Below are 20,492 nucleotides of genomic sequence, written 5' to 3'. Positions count from 1 at the left end.
TTCCAGGTGGTCTGATACCTTTTTCTAGCTTCTGTGGGCATCAGGCATGCATGTAGTACACATACATGCATGCAGATAAAATACTCATATACATAAAATAAGTCTACAAATAATTTTCTTTGAAGTAAAATAGGAATGTTAATGTAAGAGCTAAAGTAGTGAACTAAAAGCAAAATATGACTAATCAAAAACAGTAATAACCCATGCCAGCCTACTAGAGTACAGAAATTGGGCAGTAAGTAATTAACGTCCACACTTTTAAGTTTGTTGCTGTGTGATGTATGACATAGTCTCTGTAGCATAGACTGTATACAAACTTCAGTCCTTCATCTCCCAAGTATTGAAATTATAGGTGTTCATCATCCTACCTAACAACTTATACACACACACACACACACACACACACACACACACACACACACACAAACGTGTGTTTGTGTGCATAAAGCAGAGGAATTTGTTAATGTAGGAGAATAAGTGATCAGTGACACGCTTTATGTGGTAGTCTGAGCAGAAGTGGAGCAGGGGAAAGAAGTATGTGTAATTAAACAGCCAAGCTAAGGCTGTTTGTCTAATCATTGTCTCAGTTCTGCTTCATCAAGATGGTCAATCCAAAGTCAACATAGCTTTATGAGATTAATCTGATTCCCTGACATTACCTGTGCTCCAAAATGGAGTCTTATCTTTGGTATAATTATCTTATTTGGGAGGGAGTGTTATTGTCCTTTATGAAATCCCACTTATTTTTATTATAAATATATAAAGAACAAGCCAGGCACAGTAACTTATGCATAAATTCCCAACACTTGAGAGGTGGCTGCACTGGAACTTGCTGTGTAGACCAAGATAACTTCCAAGTCACAAAGATCTGCCTGCCTCTGCTTCCCTACTGCTGAGATTAAAGGTGTGTGACCCCATGCCTGTTTGTTTTGTTTGTTTCAAGACAGGTTCTCTCTAAGTTGCCTAAGCTATGTGAACTCAGTGTATTGCTCAAACAGTTCTTTAGCCTGGACTCTTCCCATGTTAGTATCATGAGCTTCTTATAGCTATATAAGATAATTTTAGGTGTCATGAATGTATCCTTATTTTCTATAGAGTATATGAACAACTGGTGTGGGAAAGGTTCCAGTCACAGGTAGTCATGTGTTAGAAAGCATGCTTCCACTCTCTGCTCCTTTTTTCTCTTACCTCCTTCTCTCTTCTCTACCCTTCCCCCTTCCCTCTATGCCTCCACTTCCTTCTCAACCCCTTTTCCCATACCCCCAAATAAACTGTATCCTATACTTAAAAAAAAGAAAGCATGCTTCCTAACTCTCCTTAGACAAAAATTATGTCAGCTGTATAATAATGATCTTCATGTCTGGGAAAAGCCTAAGTTTCTATCAGGCATGGTGATGCATGCTTTTAATCCTAGCACAGGAAGCAGAAACAGGAGGATTACTGCAAGTTCAAGGCTAACATGAATGGCTCAGCAAAAGCCTGTTTCAAAAAAGGCCTAAATTTTAAAATTATTTTTTGCCATTAAGATTATTTTCTTGGAGGAAGCAGTACAGAATGAAAGCTGGGTTCACAGAATAGAGGAGGATGTGGGTTATTGGGGAGTTTCCAGAAATGAGTGCAGTAGGAGGGGGTGCCTTCAGAGTTTCTAGGACATTCCCAGTACATGCTCCATGGGTGGTCACTGGTGCTTGCTTGTGTAGCCTGGCTTGGCCTTGGGACCCTGGTGAGTCAGATGATGTTGGGAGCAGAGTCCCTACTGTTTGTATATTTCTTTTCCTTGATCGAAGTGGTACAGAACATCTTAAAGATGCTTGCAGAATAGGTCTCAAATTCAGGTGTGGCTTATGAGTAAGTGAATATGCGGATAGACGTTGTAGTATTGCCTTTGATGAGTTCATGAACCCAGTATTAGATGATGCAGAAGAGATTCATTCTAAAACAAAGAAAACAACTAGGTCAGATCATGCTAAAAGATAATACTGCTCTGCTCCAAAATATTTCCAACTAGTAATGGTCAAGCTGAGAGGGCAGTTCAGTAAAGATGTCTTCGGCTGGGAGCTACATTTATGCATCTTGTTTTTGTGGCACATTTTCATTAGGTGACAATAAATGCTGTGAGATTGTTTTTGTTACAAAAAAAAAATTTTCTTGGTAACGTTTGTTTCCACGGACCACTCTTTATTCAGCTAAACATGAATTCAGCTCCAACTTTCATCAACTTTCCTCCAAAAGGAAAACCCAAAAGGGCTGATACATATGAGTTGCAGGTGCGAGGGTTTTCAGCTGAACAGATTGCCCGGTGGATCGCAGACAGAACTGACGTCAACGTAAGTTTTCCTGCTTTACAGAATGTGATTTTTTCATTGTCTTTGAATCTTACCTGGGGATCATAGCTGGTCTTGTCTTCATGTCATTGAGATGGAATAATTTGACAGTTCTGAGATGTTATTTCTAGGATATACTTTAGAATGTTTGATTGGAGTACATAAAATAGGAAAGAGGCGTTTTCCCCTAAAATTACATTTTGCCTGCTTTCATTTTACTATTATTAATTACAAAAAAATACGTTTTATACTTTAACACATTTTTCTCTCCTTTCCATTAGATTAGAGTAATCAGACCTCCAAATTATGCTGGACCTCTAATGTTGGGGTTGCTTCTTGCTGTTATTGGTGGACTTGTGTATCTGCGACGAAGTAATATGGAATTCCTCTTTAATAAAACCGGATGGGCTTTTGCAGCATTGGTAAGTAAATTGAAGAAGAAAATTGGATCAAAAGAAACTAATAATATACTTTTTTCTTTTCCTTCTGTTTTATTTCCATTTACTTATTTTCCTTTGGTTTTTCTGAGACAGGGTTTCTCTGTATAGCCTCGACTGTTCTGGTACTCACTCTGTAGACAAGGGTGACTTGATCTCACAGAGATCCATCTGCCTCTGCCTTCTGAGTGCTGAGATTAACGGTGGGCACCACTACCACCCAGATTTTTTTTTTATTTTAGTCATTTTTATTGAAATTTTTTTCTATTTTACATCTCAGTGGCAGTTTCTCCTTCCTCCTCTCTTTCTCTTCCTAGTCCCTCCCACTCACCTCTCCTCTATGCCCCACCTCCATACCCATTCCTCCTCCCTTTCTTCTCAGAAAAGGGCTAGCCTTATTGAATATCAGGGAGCCATGACATACCAAGTGGCAGTAAGACTAGGCACCTGCTCCTCTATTAAGGCTAGACAAGACAACTCAGTAGGAGGAAAGAATCCCCAAGGTAGGCAACAGAATCAGAGAAGGCCAGTGCCCACAAGAAGTCCACGCTAGATCAAGCCCATGCAGGCTTCCTGGCTGTTGGTTCAGTCTCTGTGAGGCCCACTGGCCCAAGTTAGTTGATTCTATGGGTTTTCTTGTGTCCTTGACCACTCTGGCTCCTACAGTCCTTCCTTCCCCCCTTCTAGAGGATTCCGCAAGCTCTGCTTAATGCTTGGCTGTAGGTTTCTGCATCTGTTTCCATCAGTTGCTAGATGAAGTCTCTCTGATGACAATGGTCTAGATACCAATTTATGAGTGTAACAGAACATCATTAGGAATTATTTCATTGACTTTTCTTCCCATTTGTGTTTGGTTCTATCCTAGGCCTCTGGGCTATCCAGCCTTTGGGTCCTAGCCCTCCGAGCAGTGTCTGGGGTGGATTCCTTCTCATTGCATTGTCTCAAGCTGGACCAGTCATTGGTTGGCCACTCATACAATTCTGTACCCCTTTTACCCTAGTGCATCTTGTATGCAGGGCAAATTGTGTGTAGGTAAACGGTTTATGGCTTGTTTAGTGTCCCTGCACCTCCACTAGAAGTCTTGACTGCTTAAGGAAGGTGGCTGGTTCAGACTCGGTATCCCTCTTTGCTAGGAGTCTTAGCTAGGGTCGGTCGCCCTCATTGATTCCGTTGCCTTTGGTTCCTAGCTTGTCCCAGAGATGCCTCCCTCATTGCAGTTGACTCTCCCAGTACTCTCTCCCCCATCCAACCCACATCCGATCCCTGTTGTTCCCATCTCCATCCTCACCCCTACCCATTTCCTCTCCCCATCCAACCATAATGTCTACTCTGTCTGTCCTTCACAGTGAGATTCATACATGGATCCTCCCTTGAGTCCTACCTGTTACTTAGCTTCTCTGGATCTGTCCATTATTTTTTTTTAAAGATTTATTTATTTATTATATATAAGTACACTGCAGTTGTCTTCAGATGCACCAGAAGAGGGCATCAGATCTCATTACAGATGGTTGTGAGCCACCATGTGGTTGCTGGGAATTGAACTCAGGACCTCTGGAAGAGCAATCAATGCTCTTAACCACTGAGCCATCTCTCCAGCCCCGGATCTGTCCATTATAACATGGTTATCCTTTATTTAAGGCTAATATATCCAGTTATAAGTGAGTACATACCATGTGTGTCTTTCTGGGTCAGGGTTACCTCACTCAGGATGATATTTTCTAGTTTCATTTATTTGCCTGCAGATTTCATGATGTCTTTGTTTCTAATGGCTGAGTAGTACTCCAGGGTATAGATGTACCACTTTTTTATCCATTCTTCAGTTGAGGGATATCTAAGTTGTTTCTGGTTTCTGGCTATTAGGAATAAAGCTACTATGAACATAGTGGAGCAAGTGTCCTTGTGGTATGGTGGAGCATCTTTTGTGTATATGCCCAAGAGTAGTATAGCTAGGTCTTGAGGTAGATTGAGTCCCAGCTTTCTAGGAACCACCATATTGATTTCCAAAGTGGTTATAGAAGCTTGCAGTCCATCCAGCAATGGAGGAGTGTTTCTGTGCTCCTTGTCCTTGCCAGCATGCATTTTGTCACTTTTGTTTTGATCTTAGCCATTCTGATGGGTGTAAGCTTAGAATCTCAGGGTTGTTTTGATTTGCATTTCCCTAAGGTACTCTTCTATTATCTCTCCTTTTTCTTTCTTCTTCCTTCCTTCACTCCTTCCTTCCTTCCTTCCTTCCTTCCTTCCTTCCTTCCTTCCTTCCTTCCTTCCAGTGTAGGACACAAGCTTTCATTGGGGGTCTTCCTCAGAGTCTGTCTCTCTGAATCGGGAATTAACCAATTTGGGTAGTCTGTTGCACAGTTATCTCCAGAGAGCCTCCTGTCTCTGCCTCCTTACTTCTTACTTCTGAGATTATAAGCACATACTATTAACACCCAGAATATTCTCTTGGGCTCTGTTAGCTTCCATCTCTGTGAAAAGTAGCTTAGCTTTTTTGCTGTGGGGTGTGTGTGTGTGTGAAGGAGAGAATACATGCATACAACTGCATATGCATAGACCACAGGAGAATATTTAGAGTCATTTCTTATTGCTCTCTACTTTTTTTTCCTCAGAGGCAGGGTTTCCCTGTGCAAAAGCCCTGGCTAACCTGGAACTCACTCACGTTGTAGACAAAGCTGTCCCAGAATTCACAGAGATCCAACCATCTCTGCCTCCCCGAGTGTTAGGAGTAAAGAAAGGCATGAGCCACCATACCCAACTTCATCTTGTTTTTTTAGATGATCTCAAATCAGCTGGCCAGTGAGCTCCTAAAATCTGCCTGTCTCTGTCTTTCTTTCATTTATTATATTTAAGTATTATATTATATATTTGTAGCTGTCTCTCAGACACACCAGAAGAGGGCATCAGATCTCACTACAGATGGTTGTGAGCCACCATGTGGTTGCTGGGATTTGCACTCAGGACCTCTGGAAGAGCAGTCAGTGCTCTTAACCGCTGAGCCCTCTTATTTAGCTCCATTTTTTTTCAGTGACTGTGCAGGCTGGTGCTTATTTACGTAGATGTATATGTTGGTGTTTATGGAGGCCAGAGAATGAACCTCTCCTGTTCTCAGGATCTGTCCACCTCGTTTTTGTTTTTGCATTTCAGAAGGTGTCTCACTGATTTGAGTTAAGCTGGCTGGAGGCCAGAAGAGGACCCCTTAGAGTTGTACGCATTTGTGAACTGCCTGACAGGAGTGCAGGGAATCCAACTTCAGTCCTTTACAAGAGAAGCAAATGCTCTTAACTGCTGAGCCTTCTCTCCAGCCACATGCACTCAGCTTTGTTATGTGGATTCTGGGAAGTGAACTTAAGTCATTGTCTCTGTTGCTTTTCTATTGCTGTGGTGAAACACTCTAACCAAGGCAACTTTATAAAAGAAAGCATTTAATTTGCTTTAGCTTCAGAGGGTAAGAGTTCACAATGGTGACTGAAGGAACAGCTGAGAGCTCACATCTCAATCCACAGTCAGGAGGCAGAGAGTGGCACAAATCTTTTGAAACCTCAAAGCCTACCCCCAGTGACACACCTCAAAATTCTACCCAAACAGTTCTGCCAGTTGTGTATCAACCATTCAAACATAAGAGCTTATGGGTCTGTCTTAGTGTTCTATTACTGTGAAAAGACACCATGATCATGGCAACTCCTATAAGGAAAGCATTTAACTGGGGCTGGCTTACAGTTTCAGAGGGTCAGTGCGTTATCATCATGGCAGGAAGCATGGCAATGTGCAGGCATTCATGGTGCTGAGGAGTCGAAAGCTCACCCTCAGTGACACACTTCCTCAACAAGGTCACACCTAATTCTTTCAAATAGTGCTACTCCCTGTGTGCTGAAGAGGGGGATGGATTTTCTTTAAAACCGCCTCAGAATCCATTCTCATTCAAAACCACCACATTCCTGTCTCTGACTCCATTAGTACAATTTCAAAAGTCCCTATATTGAGTTATCACATTCTATCATGTAGGTCTTGGACATTTCAAACACATGAGTGTTCATGACAAGTACCTTTATTTTTTTTTTTGTTTTGGTTTTTTTTTTTTTTGTATTTTTTGGGAGCTGGGGACCAAACCCAGGGCCTTGCGCTTCCTAGGTAAGCGCTCTACCACTGAGCTAAATCCCCAGCCCCCGACAAGTACCTTTATATGCCAAGTCATTTCTCTGTGTATTTTGTGTATTTTTATTTTCTGTCTTAAAATGGATTTATCTCCCTCATATTAGCATTTCCAGAGCTTCAAGCAACTGATTCTGTTTAGAGAGGGTTTTTTTTTTAATATTTTATTTTGCTTTTAATTATATGTGTTGGGGGGTTATGTGTATAAGTGTAGGTATGTGTATAGGCCAGACAGAGGCATTTGAGTCCCTACAAGCTAGAGTTACAAACAGTTTTGAGCCACCCATTATGGCTCCTGGGAACCAAACTCAGATCCCTTGGAAGAGTAGCATTGTTAACAACTGAGCCATCACGGAAGCCCCACTTTACAGTTCTTTTGAAATTACTTTTCAGATATATTTCCAGTACTCAATTTTGAAACTGTTCTGTTAAAATATAGTTTAAAATCCCTTTAGAAATAATGTTGAATTGTGATCCTTGTGGTAAAATATAAATTTTAATAAAGAAGTCATTTATTTGAAAAAATGTCATATGTTTTCTGAATGGCTAAGTATTTTCATGTATCTACTAACCTAATCAGTTGAGCTGGCTAAACTCTGGGTATCCCATTATTTTTGTTTTCTAGTGTTTTGTACTTGCAATGACATCTGGCCAAATGTGGAACCATATAAGAGGACCACCATATGCTCATAAGAATCCCCATACAGGACATGTGGTAAGGAAAATCTGTATTCTTTATATTGGATACTAAAGTTAATGTAATTACAATTACCATGTGAGGCCAGTGCTGGCTTATACAGCAACTAGATACAGTTTTGACTTTTTAATCTTTGTTAATGAGCTTCAATTACACTTAGGGCATCAGTGCTCCAAAGAGGAACACTCTTTATTCTATATATTGAGTTCTTTTGACTAGGATGACTAAAACAGCTCAAACTAAGTATAAGAATTAGTCAAGTATTTAATTATCTGTTGTTTCTAGCCACTGTGCTAGGTACTATCAGATACAGTGTTTTATTGGGACAATGTGGTCCCTGTTGTCATGTCTGCATTGTTTTACCTTGGAGTTTCATATACTTAAATATTGTTTTTCTCATATATTTTTTGTGAAATAAATAGTACAAATACAAAGAACAAGTAAATACAGAAATAGCTTTTAATAGCCTCACAAAGTATGCTACATGCTTACATACAGAGAGTGAATTGATAATTTCCTAAGGTTTAGCATATCATATTTTAGGATACAACACTACAATTCAGTATATAATGTAATGACTTATCCCACTTGTCTTCTCCTCCCAGAATTATATCCACGGAAGCAGCCAAGCACAGTTTGTAGCTGAAACCCACATTGTTCTTCTCTTCAGTATCCTTTCACAATAAGTCTTTATTGTCGTATTTTAAGTTGCCCATTTTCTTACCGTCTTGTGTTCTCTGTACAGCATTTGGTTGGAGCTGCTATACTAATTCAGGGATTTGCTATACTAATTCAGATCCTTTGGAACTTCTGTGGCTCATGTCTTCCTCAAACCTTAAGTTTGACGAAGCCAGGTTGATGAGCTCATTGATTATGGAAGTCCTCACATAATAGGAAGCATGGCATGTCTTTTTAATAGAGTTAAAGTAGAACGGAAACTTTAGAAGAAAGGTAAGGTTTAAGTGGTATTTAAAATGAAACATTGGGCCTGGTGATGGTAGTGCCGACCTGTAATCAGGAAGCAGAGGTTAGCCTGATCTGTAGTGAAAATTCAGGACAGCTGGGGCTATACAGAGGAATCCTATCTCAAAGAAACCAAAAACTAAAAAGAAAGAAAGAATAGATGGATGGAACATTAATGTAATAGGCTACAAGAGTTGGGGCTAAGTATCTCAGTAGTGTAGCACTGGCCTAGCATGCACAAGACCTCAAGGTCAATTCCCAGCACTCTTCAGAGAAAACCTAGATACAAGGTGCTGCAGGAGGAAAAGAAAAAATGGTGGAAAAGAAACTTGGCTTAGGGGAAACAGATCAACATTGGGCTGGGTAGTACTTGCCTGCCGCTCACCTTCACAAGTTGGATCTCCAGGACCAACTCAGTGGAAGGAAAGAACCAATTCCTGCAGCTTGTCTTCCAACCTCTACAAACAGGTGTACCTGTGTTACACACACTTATACACTAATTAAGTTAAATTAATTAAAATCTAATTAATTAAATTAAAAACATGGGCCTTCGGCAGTCATTCTTAATAAGGCTATTGAAGAGAATACAAGCTGGTAACGAAGAGGTGAATAAAGTCATCAGAACACCTTTTTCTCTCATGCCACTGAATTATACCCACAGGCATTAGCTTACAGTGTGCATCATGTACATAATTATCTCGGGAATATTGACCATTACTAGTATTTACAAAGGGCAGGCGTTGGTCTCTTTTCTGCTTGAACAGATTTTTCTTTTAACAGTGATACTACTTATTATTCAACCATGTGATGCACTTCTTTGCTATAGTATATCCATTTTGATTTATGTAGCTGCTGTTATCAAAACAAATAATATAAAGTTATTGCACATGGGGATTTTCCTTTTTTTATTAGAATATGACAAAGTTGGATACCCAAATAATAATTTCTGCTCCAAAGTTTAATTGTTAAAAATCTGAAATGATTTTCCATGTAAAAGTGAGTTGTTATTGTCTTAAATGGTGCATATTTCCAGTATGTGCTTTTCAGGGGTGTTGGGGATGACTACTAAGTAATTTTTAGTTTGTTTGGAGTTAGAAAATTACTGTGTTAAAGATGTGATACCCAAAGGCTCATTTTTTATATAGGTGGGATTTCTTAGAAGTATATTTTACTTTACAAACTGAAATATTTTCAACCCTAATTCTTTTGGGGGGATCAATATGGGGGTTTGGTATTGGTTTATTTTGTTTCTTTGAGACAGGGTCTTACTATGTAGCACTGACTGGCCTGTGCTATATAAACCAGGCTGGCTATGAGGTCACAGAGATCTGCCCGCCTCTGCCTCCCAAGGACTGGGATTAGAGATACGTACCACCATACCAGGTACATGGGGCCAGGTTATTTTTTAAAGATTTATTCATTTATTCTATATAAGTACAGTGTAGCTGTCTTCAGACACACCAGAAGAGGGCATCAGATCTCATTACAGATGGCTGTGAGCCACCATGTGGTTGCTGGGAATTGAACTCGGGACCTCTGGAAGAACAGTCGGGGCTCTTAACCGCTGAGTCATCTCTCCAGCTCCCCAGTTTAGTTTAGTTTTGTTTTTTTAAAGACAAGATCTTATGTATCTCAGGCTGGCCTAGCTACCAAGCCTGGCTCAACCTTACTTTTTTTTTTTTTTTCTTTTTTTTCCGGAGCTGAGGACCGAACCCAGGGCCTTGCGCTCGCTAGGCAAGCGCTCTACCGCTGAGCTAAATCCCCAACCCCTTTAACCTTACTTTTTAATTAAATCTTTGCAGTTAATAATATTGTAAACACGTAAGAGTATTTGTTTGGGTTACTAGTTGAAGATTTATAAATTCATCTTGGGGTTGGGGATTTAGCTCAGTGGTAGAGCGCTTGCCTAGCAAATGCAAGGCCCTGGGTTCGGTCCCCAGCTCCGAAAAAAAGAAAAAAAAAATAAATTGATCTTAATTTTCTTCATGAGAAATTGGGAATACGAAAATGGTATGTGTTTTGTGGCTACATGAATTTCTCCTTAAACAGGTTTTCTAAGATGGTGGGGTTACCTTAGGTATGGTGCTTTTATGTGAAGCTGCTGCCTCTGACATGGATATTGGGAAGCGAAGGAGTAAGTCACATGACATGTCACGACGTTTCACTTCTGCCTTTAACACGGAAAAGTCTTTACTAATCTCTTTCCCTTTATAGAAAATACAAAAAAAAAGAGAAAGAAAGAAAGAAAGGAAGAAAGAAAGAAAGAAAGAAACTGTGAAACTTTTAGAGAGTTTTCTATGTTATTCCACCAGGAACAACTAATAATTTTAATATAATCTATTTCTTTCCACTTTTTTTTCTTTTCTTTTTTTTTTTTTTTCAGAGCTGGGGACCAAACCCAGGGCCTTGTGCTTGCTAGGCAAGCACTCTACCACTGAGCTAATTCCCCAAACCCTTTCTTTCCACTTTTTTGTTCAGTTGATTTTCTTTTGTTTTGAGATAAGCTCTGCTCTGTGGCCAAACTGACCTGGAACTTTCAGCCTTCGTGCTCACCGCCTCTTTCCACTCATGAGAACATCTTGGTTTTTTGAGACAAACAGGGTCTGTATAGCCTAGATCAGCTTTAAACTGGCTATGTAGCTGAGGCTGATCTTGAGTTTATGATCCTCCTGTCTCCACCTTCCAAGTGCTAGGAGTACAGATAGTGCCGTTATGTATGGTTGTATGCTTTAATGGGGATGGACTGGAGGGATTGGTGCATGATAGCTAAGTATCTCACCTACTGAGCCTCTTCTCCAGCCGCGTGTAAAAACATTTTAAAAACTCTTTGTGTGAGAGCCAGACTGATGGCACTGGCCCCTAACTCTGTATATTCAGGACGGTGAGGTAGGAGGATCACAAGTTCAAGGCCTAATTGGTCTATAAAATGAGATGGAAGCCAGCCAGACTACAACTTAGTTAAAACCCTATCTCAAAATAAAACTATAAAAAGAGGACTGTGCCTATGACTGTGTGGTAGAGTACTTGCCTAACACGTTTTAGAATCTTGATTGAATCACCAATATCCCAGAAGGAAACAAAAATACTATGAGAAGGCCTGGGAATATAGTTCTACTGTAGATTGCTTGTTGTAATGGGCACACACCAGCTGTGTGTGTGTGTGTGTGTGTGTGTGTGTGTGTGTGAGAGAGAGAGAGAGAGAGAGAGAGAGAGACACAGAGACAGAGAGACAGAGAGTGTATTAGTTTGTTTTTTCCTGGAGCTGAGGACCAAACCCAGGACCGTGCGCTTGCCTAACTGAGCTAAATCCCCAACCCCGAGAGAGCGTGTTTTAAAGTGAATATTCACTTTAAAAACTAAACACAGGTGTGGATGGGGGAGTGTTAGCACACACCTTTAATCGCAGCACTCAAGAAAGGCAAATTCAGGTAGATTTCTGTGAGTTCCAGGCCAGCCTGGTCTACAGAGTAAGTTTCAGGTTAGCCAGGGCTACACAGAGAAACCTTGTTCCAACAAAACACAACAAAAATGCTTGGGAGGCAGAAGTAATATTGATGCAAGTTTGCATGTAGAAATTGTTATGAATTCAAGCTAGCCCATATAAAAGACACACAGTCCAGGTATTTTATTTCCAAGCTGTAAGCGTAGGTTAGGCAGGTTTTGAAGCCATTCTAACTTACACCCCAGCCATATGTCCCTTGTTACTTGCTGTTTCTCTTGGCCATGTCCTCATGGTCCATCTCCTCTCTCTAGCAGCCTCTCCCTTGGTGTCCTTTCTTCTCTCCCTGCAACCCCCAGCCAGGTAACTGAAAACCCATCTACCTCTACCTACTGCCCAATCACAGACTTTAGCCTTTTATTAACTAACTTGGTGAGCAAGGTTACATAGCATCACTTGGTATTGGTGAGGGGCTCCTTAGGCTCAACCAGATCTTGGAGGCTAGTATTTACCATTTGAATACATAGCAGCATCACACCTATATTTGAGGCCAGACTGGTAAACATAGCAAGTTCTAGGCAGGACAGGGCTATAAGAGACCCTATCTTAAAACAAAACAAATTTAAAAAAACCTTAGGTACGCTGTGGCAGTACACACCTATAATTCCAACACTTGGAAAGTAGAGAATAAGAGAATTACAAGGTCTTGGACCCCTGGGAGCATGTACATTTTCCGCATTAGAACATGCCCGTTTTGTTGGGTGTGGTGGCAGTTCTATAATCCCTGCACTCCAGACAAAGAAGCTGTGCAAGGTGATACACTTGGAATTCAGGCACTTAGCCAGTAGAAGAAGAAGAAGGATTAAGGACTTCAAGGCCATCCTTTACTACATAGGAAATTTGAAGCCATCTCAGGCTACATGAGAGACCCTGTCTCAAACAAATAGTCACACGTTTTTATTGTTTCAAAAAATGCCTACAATATAACTTGTTTGCACAACTTCTGGGATTTCATTAAAATGTTGTTTTTCATACTTAATATTTCTATAAAAAGATTAATATATTGGATTTCTGATTTGACAGATAATTTTTGCCAGGCATAGGTGATATACACCTATAATCCAAACACTGAGGAGGAAAGTTCATCTCAGAGTGGGGTTCATCACTGCTACATAGTGAGACCCTGTCCCAAAAACTAATATAATAATATATTAACTATCTAATATAGATAACACATTGTGACATTATTTTAAAGTATTTTTATTATTTCATGAGTATATGTTCATATGCATGTGTGTGTACATGTGTGTATGTACGTATAATGTGTTTTAAGGTTTCATTGCTGTGAAGAGACATAACCAAGGCAACTCTTATAAAAAATATTTACTTGGGGCTGGTGCAGTTTCATAGATTCAGTCCGTTATCATGGCAGGAAGCAGGACAGCATACAGACAGACATGCTACTAGAGAAGCAGAGAGTTCTACATCTTGATCCATTGGCAGCAGAAGGGGACTGATTCTGCAGGCAGCCAGGGGGAAACTGATTTCACACCTGATGGAACTTGAGCATTTAAAGATCTCAAAGACCACACCCACAGTGACACACCTAACACCTCCTAATAGTGCCACTTCTCATAGGCCAAGCATTCAAACACATGAGTCTGGGGGACAAACCTATTCAAACCACCATCACAGAGTGTGTGTGTGTGTGTGTGTGTGTGTGAATACAACATGTATGTTCAGGTCAGAGGACAACTTGTAGGAGTCCCTTCTCTCTCCTACGACGTAGGTCCTAGGGATCAAACTCAGTCAGGCTTGGCTGCAAGCACTTTTTCTTACTGAGCCACCTTGCTGACCCAATGGTGATTTGTTTGCCTTGCCCATTTCTGTATTCCTCATTTGGAAAATGCCATTTAAATACAATCTGGTATGAATTTAAATGGCAAAACACTATAGCAGAATATTATTGAAATTGTCATAATTTCATCTAGTTCTTGGATTTTTCTTTAATAGTCCTACTACATAGCCCTGGCTGGCATGGAGTTTGTTATGTAGAGAGACCATGCTTGCATCTGAACTCACCATGTAGCTCAGGGTGTACTCCAACTACTGGCTTTAAACTACACCTCCTGAGTACGGAATTACATGTGTACTCCACCACACCTGGCCGTTTTTCTTTAAGAATCATCTTTACAATGCTTAATTATATATGTGTGTGTCTGTCTGGATCTGGGTATGTGCATGTGTGTATAGGTAGGTACCCCTGGAGACCAGAGATGTTAAATCCCTCCTGGAATTAGGATTATGGGTACTTGTGAGCTTCTTTATAGGGGTGCTTAGGAGTGAACTTGTGTCCCCTACAAGAGCAGTCCATACTTAGAACTGCCGAGCCATGTCTCCAGCTCCATACTTAGCCTCTTTTGTCTTCTGGAGATGGTCTCATATAGGCCAAGCTTATTGCACAGTTAGTGCTTACTCCAAGCTGGCCTTAAACACTTGATATTTGTACCTCTTCTTCCCAAGCACTGGGATCATAGACAGGAGACTACTTTTTAACATTAAATTATTGGAGGCTGTGATGCTTTTAATTTTTTTCTTTTTTTATCTTTTAAGACAGGGTTTTGCTATATAATCCTGGTCAGCCTGGAACTTACTCTGTAGACTGACCTGGCCTTATATTTGCTTTAATCCTGCAGCCTCTGCTTCATGAATTGTGGGATTATAGGCAGAGTGGGATATATTTAAGGAAATATATTGTTTTTTACAATTCAGTTACATGGGTATATAAGTAAATTGACTATTGCATTGTAGTGGAGTAAGCTTAGGAGCAATGCAAACTCTGCAAGAGTAAAAAGTGGAGATAAGGGCTGGAGAGATGGCTCAGAGGTTAAGAGCACTGTTCTTCCAGAGGTCCTGAGTTCAATTCCCAGCAACCAGAGTGGCTTACAACCATCTGTAATAGGATCCAGTGCCCTCTTCTGGTGCATCTGAAGACAGCTACAATCAATGTATTCACATACATGAAATAAATAATTTTTTTTTAAGTGGAGAGAGCTAGGCTGTAATGGCACACATTTTTAACCCCAACACTCTAGGGGGCAGAGGCAAGCAGATCCCTGAGAGTTTGAAGCTAGCCTGGCCTACATAGTGAGCTCCAGGACAGCCAGAACTACACAGAGCATCCCTGTCTTAAGGTCGGGGGAGATGAGGTGGGAGTGATTTTATGATGTGCCTTCTTCCAGGCCACCTCTCTTCCTCCTAACCTTTGTTTTCAGAATCTATATTAAAACGATAACCCCCCAAATGGGGCTTAAATCTGTTGGAAAGCTGATTCTTAGTGTGTTTTCTCTGTGGAAGTGTACAGTCTACCCTGTGCAGGTGGTTTCTCAGGGGCGACCTGATGACTCTACTTTTTTTCCTCACAGTGATGTGTATTGCTGGGATTGGACTTGTTGTGTTATTCTTCAGTTGGATGCTGTCCATCTTTCGATCAAAATACCATGGCTATCCATACAGGTATATTCTTACTTTACCTATACTTAAAATGATTATTGCTTTATAATAGTTTATTGCTTACCTATTTATGCCTTCATTTAAAAAAGTCTCCTGGTTTCCACCTGTTCTCCTGTTTCATCTTGGTTTGTAGCAGGATCTTGTCTACCCCAGGCTAGCCTTGAACTCCTGACCTCCTGTCTCTATCACTTCAGTTCTGGGCTTACGGGCATATACTATTGTACTGTGCTGTGGCGGTCATTTTATATGCATGTACATTTTTTGTGTTGGTGTGTTGAGATAGGGTCTCACTGGCTTGGAACTCACTATGTAGCCCAAACTTCCCTTGAACTTGGCAGCATTGCTTCTGCATCCCAAGTTCTGGAACTAAGGGCGTGTACGTCTCCTGCCTGGTTTATGTGGTCTCTCTCCCTCTCCCCCTCTCATGTGAGATAGGATCTCACTGTACAGATGAGGCTGTGTTCCAGCTCACAGAGACCTGCCTGCCCTGGCCGTCCAGTGCTGGGATTAAGGGTGTGCCCCAGCACAGCTATCTGGTCATTTCTTTTATGGAATTACAAGGACATTTGTTGGAGGGGGATTGTTTGTTTTGTTTTGTTTTTCTTTTTTTTTTTGGTTCTTTTTTTCGGAGCTGGGGACCGAACCCAGGGCCTTGCGCTTCCTAGGTAAGCGCTCTACCACTGAGCTAAATCCCCAGCCCCTTGTTTGTTTTTCAAGACAGTGTTTCTCTGTGTAGCTCTGGCCATCCTTGAACTTGCTTTGTAGACCAGGCTGGCCTTGAGTCACAGAGATCTATCTACCTGCTTCTGCTGGTATAAAAGGCATGTTCCACTACCAGCAGCTGGCTAGTGTTTGTGAGGTTTTTTTTAAATATTCTTTTATTTTTTATTCATGTGTGAGAGAGAATGTATATACTGCATGTGTGCAGAGGCCAGAGGAGGATATCATTTCCCCTAGAGCTGCCATATGGGTGCTGGGGATTGAACCTGAGTCTTCTGTAAGAGCTATATGTATATGCTGTTAACTCTGAGCCATTACTCCAGCTTCCATAGTTTCTGTTTTAATACATGTCCTCCTATGGTGTCGCAGACCTGTGATACCAGCAGCACTCAGAGACATAGGCAGGGTCAGATCTGGATTGTCTGGCTACATAATGAATTTGAGCTGCCTTCCAAACTCTTTGTTTGAGCTCATTATATGACACACTGTCTCCAAAAGAAAAAGACTACTAGGCCTTTCGTGTTTCTCACTTCTTGTTTTTGATACTCAGGCCATGGTACATATATTAAAATCAACATACTATGTATTTATAAAACATCAAACTTAGCTGGGCATGGTGGCTTATTCTTTTAATTCTGGCACTTAGGAGCCAGAGGCAGGTAAATCTCTGAGTTTGAGGTCAGCCTGGTCCACAAAGCAAGTTCAGGACAGCCAGGGCTGTTACACAAAGAAATCCTGTCTCAAAAAAAACCATGTGTTCCCAGCCAGCCTCTCTCCTCTGCTCGTCTCTGTTCCCTTTCTCTGCCTCTACCCCTTTTCCAGGTCCCTGCTCCCCCCACAATAAACCTCCTTTTAACCTAAAATAAGGAAACTTAGTTTTCTTTCAGAGACTAATGTATTGATATATATTTTGTTTCAGCTTTCTGATGAGTTAAAGAGGATTCCAGAGAAACATTGACACCGGTAATGGAAACTGAAAAATAAAACCTGTTTGGTGTTTGAAGAATGCAACTCATGTATTTTATCTTACCTCTTTTTGTCAAGTGATCGAACTAGTTAATCATTTAACCAAAGATCTGTAGTGCCTTAACAAGCAATTGTGAGATCATGAAGTATTTGGAATTATGTTCCTGTTAACCTTTCCTTCCCAATGAACTTACGAAACATTTGGGTTTTGTAGTATTAAGTACTTTATAAAATTTAAAACTACTACGTCATTTTACTTAGAGCAAAACTCAAAACTACTTTAGTTAACTTTTGGTCATCTGCTTTTATCTTACCTAAGGTTGGATAGAAGGTTCTGAGCAGGAATTTTCACCTCTGCCTATTGCAAACAGCTGCATCTGGAAGCGGTTACCTTTCCTTCTTTGTGCAGATGTGTGTGCTTTACAGACCTTTCCTCTTGGGCCAAGGTATCATATGCACTGTAGGATCTGAAAATGGACTGTGTAGCCTTTGGAAAGACACATGCCTTGCTCTGTCTTTCTGACTGAAATCAGCTACATAGGCCTCCTTTTACACATTAAGAAGTACCTCTAACTAAAGACTATGATTTGTGCATGAGTGTGCTATAACTACCTTGTACATGAAAAGATTTCTCATTCATTCTGTTTCTAGTTTTATTTAAAGTGGCCCTACTCTAATAATAATAGTTTGTTGCTAAAAATCAGTATAACTTACAAGTGGTCTCAAATGTTTGTATAAGTTACATATTGTCATTGATGTCGTTTTTTACCTAACAGAAAAATAAGCTGAGTTGTGTTCATGGAAAGGACTCTGTTAGAATGAGAAAACAAAATTGTGAAATATTGACTCGTTGTATAGGTATAGAAGTGAAATAGTTAGGGGTTGGAGATTTAGCTCAGTGGTAGAGCTCTTGCCTAGGAAGCGCAAGGCCCTGGGTTCGGTCCCCAGCTCCGAAAAAAAAAAAAAGAACCAAAAAAAAAAAAAAAGAAGTGAAATAGTTTGCCAGGCTGCAGTAGACAAAGGCTGAGTTCTGTGAGTTTGTGTTCAGCCTGGGCTACATAGTGAGACCCTGTATCCAGGAGAAAAGGGGGAAAAAAGGAAGGAAGAAAAATGACATGTTTTCAAGCTTAGGCTGTAACTCAGAGGTAGCATACTTGTCTATCATGTATCACATCCCAATGCCATAGGGGAAAATAAGGAAGATTTCTTGACTTGTGTCAAGAAATATGTATTGTGTCTGTGTGGGTTTTTTTTTTTCTTTTGGTAAAAATTGTTCCTTGAAAGCTGGTCTTTTGTTTTTTAGAATACATGTTCTGTAAAACCTGGGCTATTTTTTAATAAGTGTTTTCTTGAAACTTCTCTTTGAGACCTAGTTCTAGCTGGTCTTACCTCCCTTCTGGAGACCTGCCCCACCTCTAGCTCACTTTCACCCTCATGTCTGAGCTTCACAAGTGCTGGGATTGCAGGCATGTGCCACCATTGACTGTAGTCTGCTTTTGCTCTCACTTTAGCTTTTCTCTGCCCCACAAATTAGAGATACAAAGAGTGGTGGCAGGCACCTGCCTTTTCCGTTAGCTACCCTGCTGGCCGAAGTAGAATCCACGAAGTCCAAGAACGTGAGACAGTCTGGCATCATATTAACACCTCATCTCAAAAATATGTCAGAAAATAAAACTATGAAGGGATTTTACTTGAATTTTATCCTTTTTTTTCCCTGATAGTGGAAATAGCCATATATGGTAACGTTTCCCATGAGGAATATTTAAATCATGGTTATGATATGGTTGACTCTGGCTTTTACCGTAATTATGCAGAGTAATCAGAAATGGCACTGTCAAAAAAAGTATAGGGTTGGGCTGGAGAGATGGCTCAGTGGTTAAGAGCACTGACTGCTCTTCCAGAGGTCCTGAGTTCAATTCCCAGCAAACACATGGTGGCTCACAACCATCTGTAATGGGATCTGATGCCCTCTTCTGGTGTGTCTGAAGACAGCTACAGTGTACTCACATACATAAAATTAATAGATTTTTTTAAAAAAAGTATAGGGTTGGAATGGAGCTCAGTGATAGAGCACTTGGCTATGGTAGAGCACTTGGCTATGGTAGAGCACTTAAAAGGGTGTGGGTTCAATCCTATACTTAGGAATCCCATAAAAACCTAGGAATGTAGCTGGAAAATGTAAAGACATATTAGGAATATTACATTTAAAATATAGAGATGAATTGTGGTTGAGTTGATAAAGTGCTTGCTTAGCATACATAAAGCCATGGGTTTGATCCACAACATCACGTAAGCCAGGTATGGTAGCACATGTGTACAATCCCAGTACACTCAGGAGACAGAGATAGGAAGATAGGTTCAACCTCATCCTTGAGTATATAGTGAGTTTAAGGCCAACCTGAGCTACAGAAGACTCTATCCCAAAGAGAAAAATGAAAAAAGAAAAGATACTGTGACTATTCCCTGCTATTGACCATGTGATAACCTTCCCATGTCTTATATAATAGAGGTTTGTGGAAAGAGATGGACATAATTGACCCAGAAAAAAATGTTTTGGGTGGTTTGTTGTTGTTGCTACAAATTTGATAACTATGAGGAGGATACAGTTGATTGTTCCTTGTAAATTAAGTGATTCTTAATTCCTTATCTGCTATTGTACTTGTCTCTGCCCAATGAATTTATGCTGTGATTCTTAGGAAACTTAGTGTGAAGACTTGCAGAATTGAACTGGGCAGTACTCCTACTGTGTAACTTCTAGCTGCTGGTGTCTCCCATGCTCAGTGTTTTGTGTCTTTTCTTTTTGTTTAAGAGCACCATTCTTCAGTGTGGAGAAAGGCATGCTCTGGCTAAAATCTGTGGAAAGCAGATTTTCTCATTTAAAATAGTGTTACTTTTGTGGAAATTTTAAATTTAGCTTTTATCTGAAGTGCCTTAAGTAGATTCTTAATTTACTTTTCTAGTACTGGTTTAAATATAATTCATTATGTATTTTTAATACACTGTTCAAAAATGATACATTATTATAGCAGAGATAACCAAATGTCTGGCTTATTGCTTCCTGTCAATAAACTTTTTGCACTCTAAATTACATGGTTTTTTAAATTCTCTATTGTCACTTCTTTTCTGTTACTATTATAAAATACCCTGAATCAAGCAACTTAAGGGAAACATGGTCCATTTGGCTCAAAGATGGAAAAGACTATATCTAGATTAGGTATGACACCTGAAGCATGACGCCCTCGGGCAGCCAGGAAGCAGAGAGAGTAAGAGCAGTGGTGTACTGCAGC

The 20,492-nt window shown here is 40.3% G+C and overlaps 1 protein-coding gene across 3 annotated transcripts in view; it reads left to right on the top strand.

The window, feature by feature from the left end:
* The window catches only part of Magt1 (magnesium transporter 1), a 41,208-nt gene extending 20,918 nt beyond the window's left edge, over nt 1-20,290 (top strand). The window contains exons 4-11 of one of the 3 annotated variants that reach the window (XM_039099413.2): nt 2,187-2,327; nt 2,606-2,746; nt 7,533-7,622; nt 8,210-8,273; nt 10,627-10,701; nt 15,432-15,522; nt 17,159-17,202; nt 17,525-20,290. In XM_039099413.2, coding sequence (XP_038955341.1) covers nt 2,187-2,327; nt 2,606-2,746; nt 7,533-7,622; nt 8,210-8,273; nt 10,627-10,701; nt 15,432-15,522; nt 17,159-17,174 — 618 coding nt within the window. In that variant the 3' untranslated portion in view covers nt 17,175-17,202; nt 17,525-20,290. Of the gene's footprint in view, nt 1-2,186; nt 2,328-2,605; nt 2,747-7,532; nt 7,623-8,209; nt 8,274-10,626; nt 10,702-15,431; nt 15,523-17,158 lie in introns of all 3 variants that reach the window. The other 2 variants (XM_063279756.1, NM_053946.2) reach the window with 2 other exon arrangements.
* Nucleotides 20,291-20,492: the final 202 nt, after the last annotated feature.

The sequence above is a fragment of the Rattus norvegicus genome, chromosome X (assembly GCF_036323735.1).
Source record: "Rattus norvegicus strain BN/NHsdMcwi chromosome X, GRCr8, whole genome shotgun sequence".
NCBI lineage: Eukaryota > Metazoa > Chordata > Mammalia > Rodentia > Muridae > Rattus > Rattus norvegicus.
Note: the sequence above shows the minus strand (reverse complement) of the source record. Positions and strands in the feature narration are given on the sequence as shown.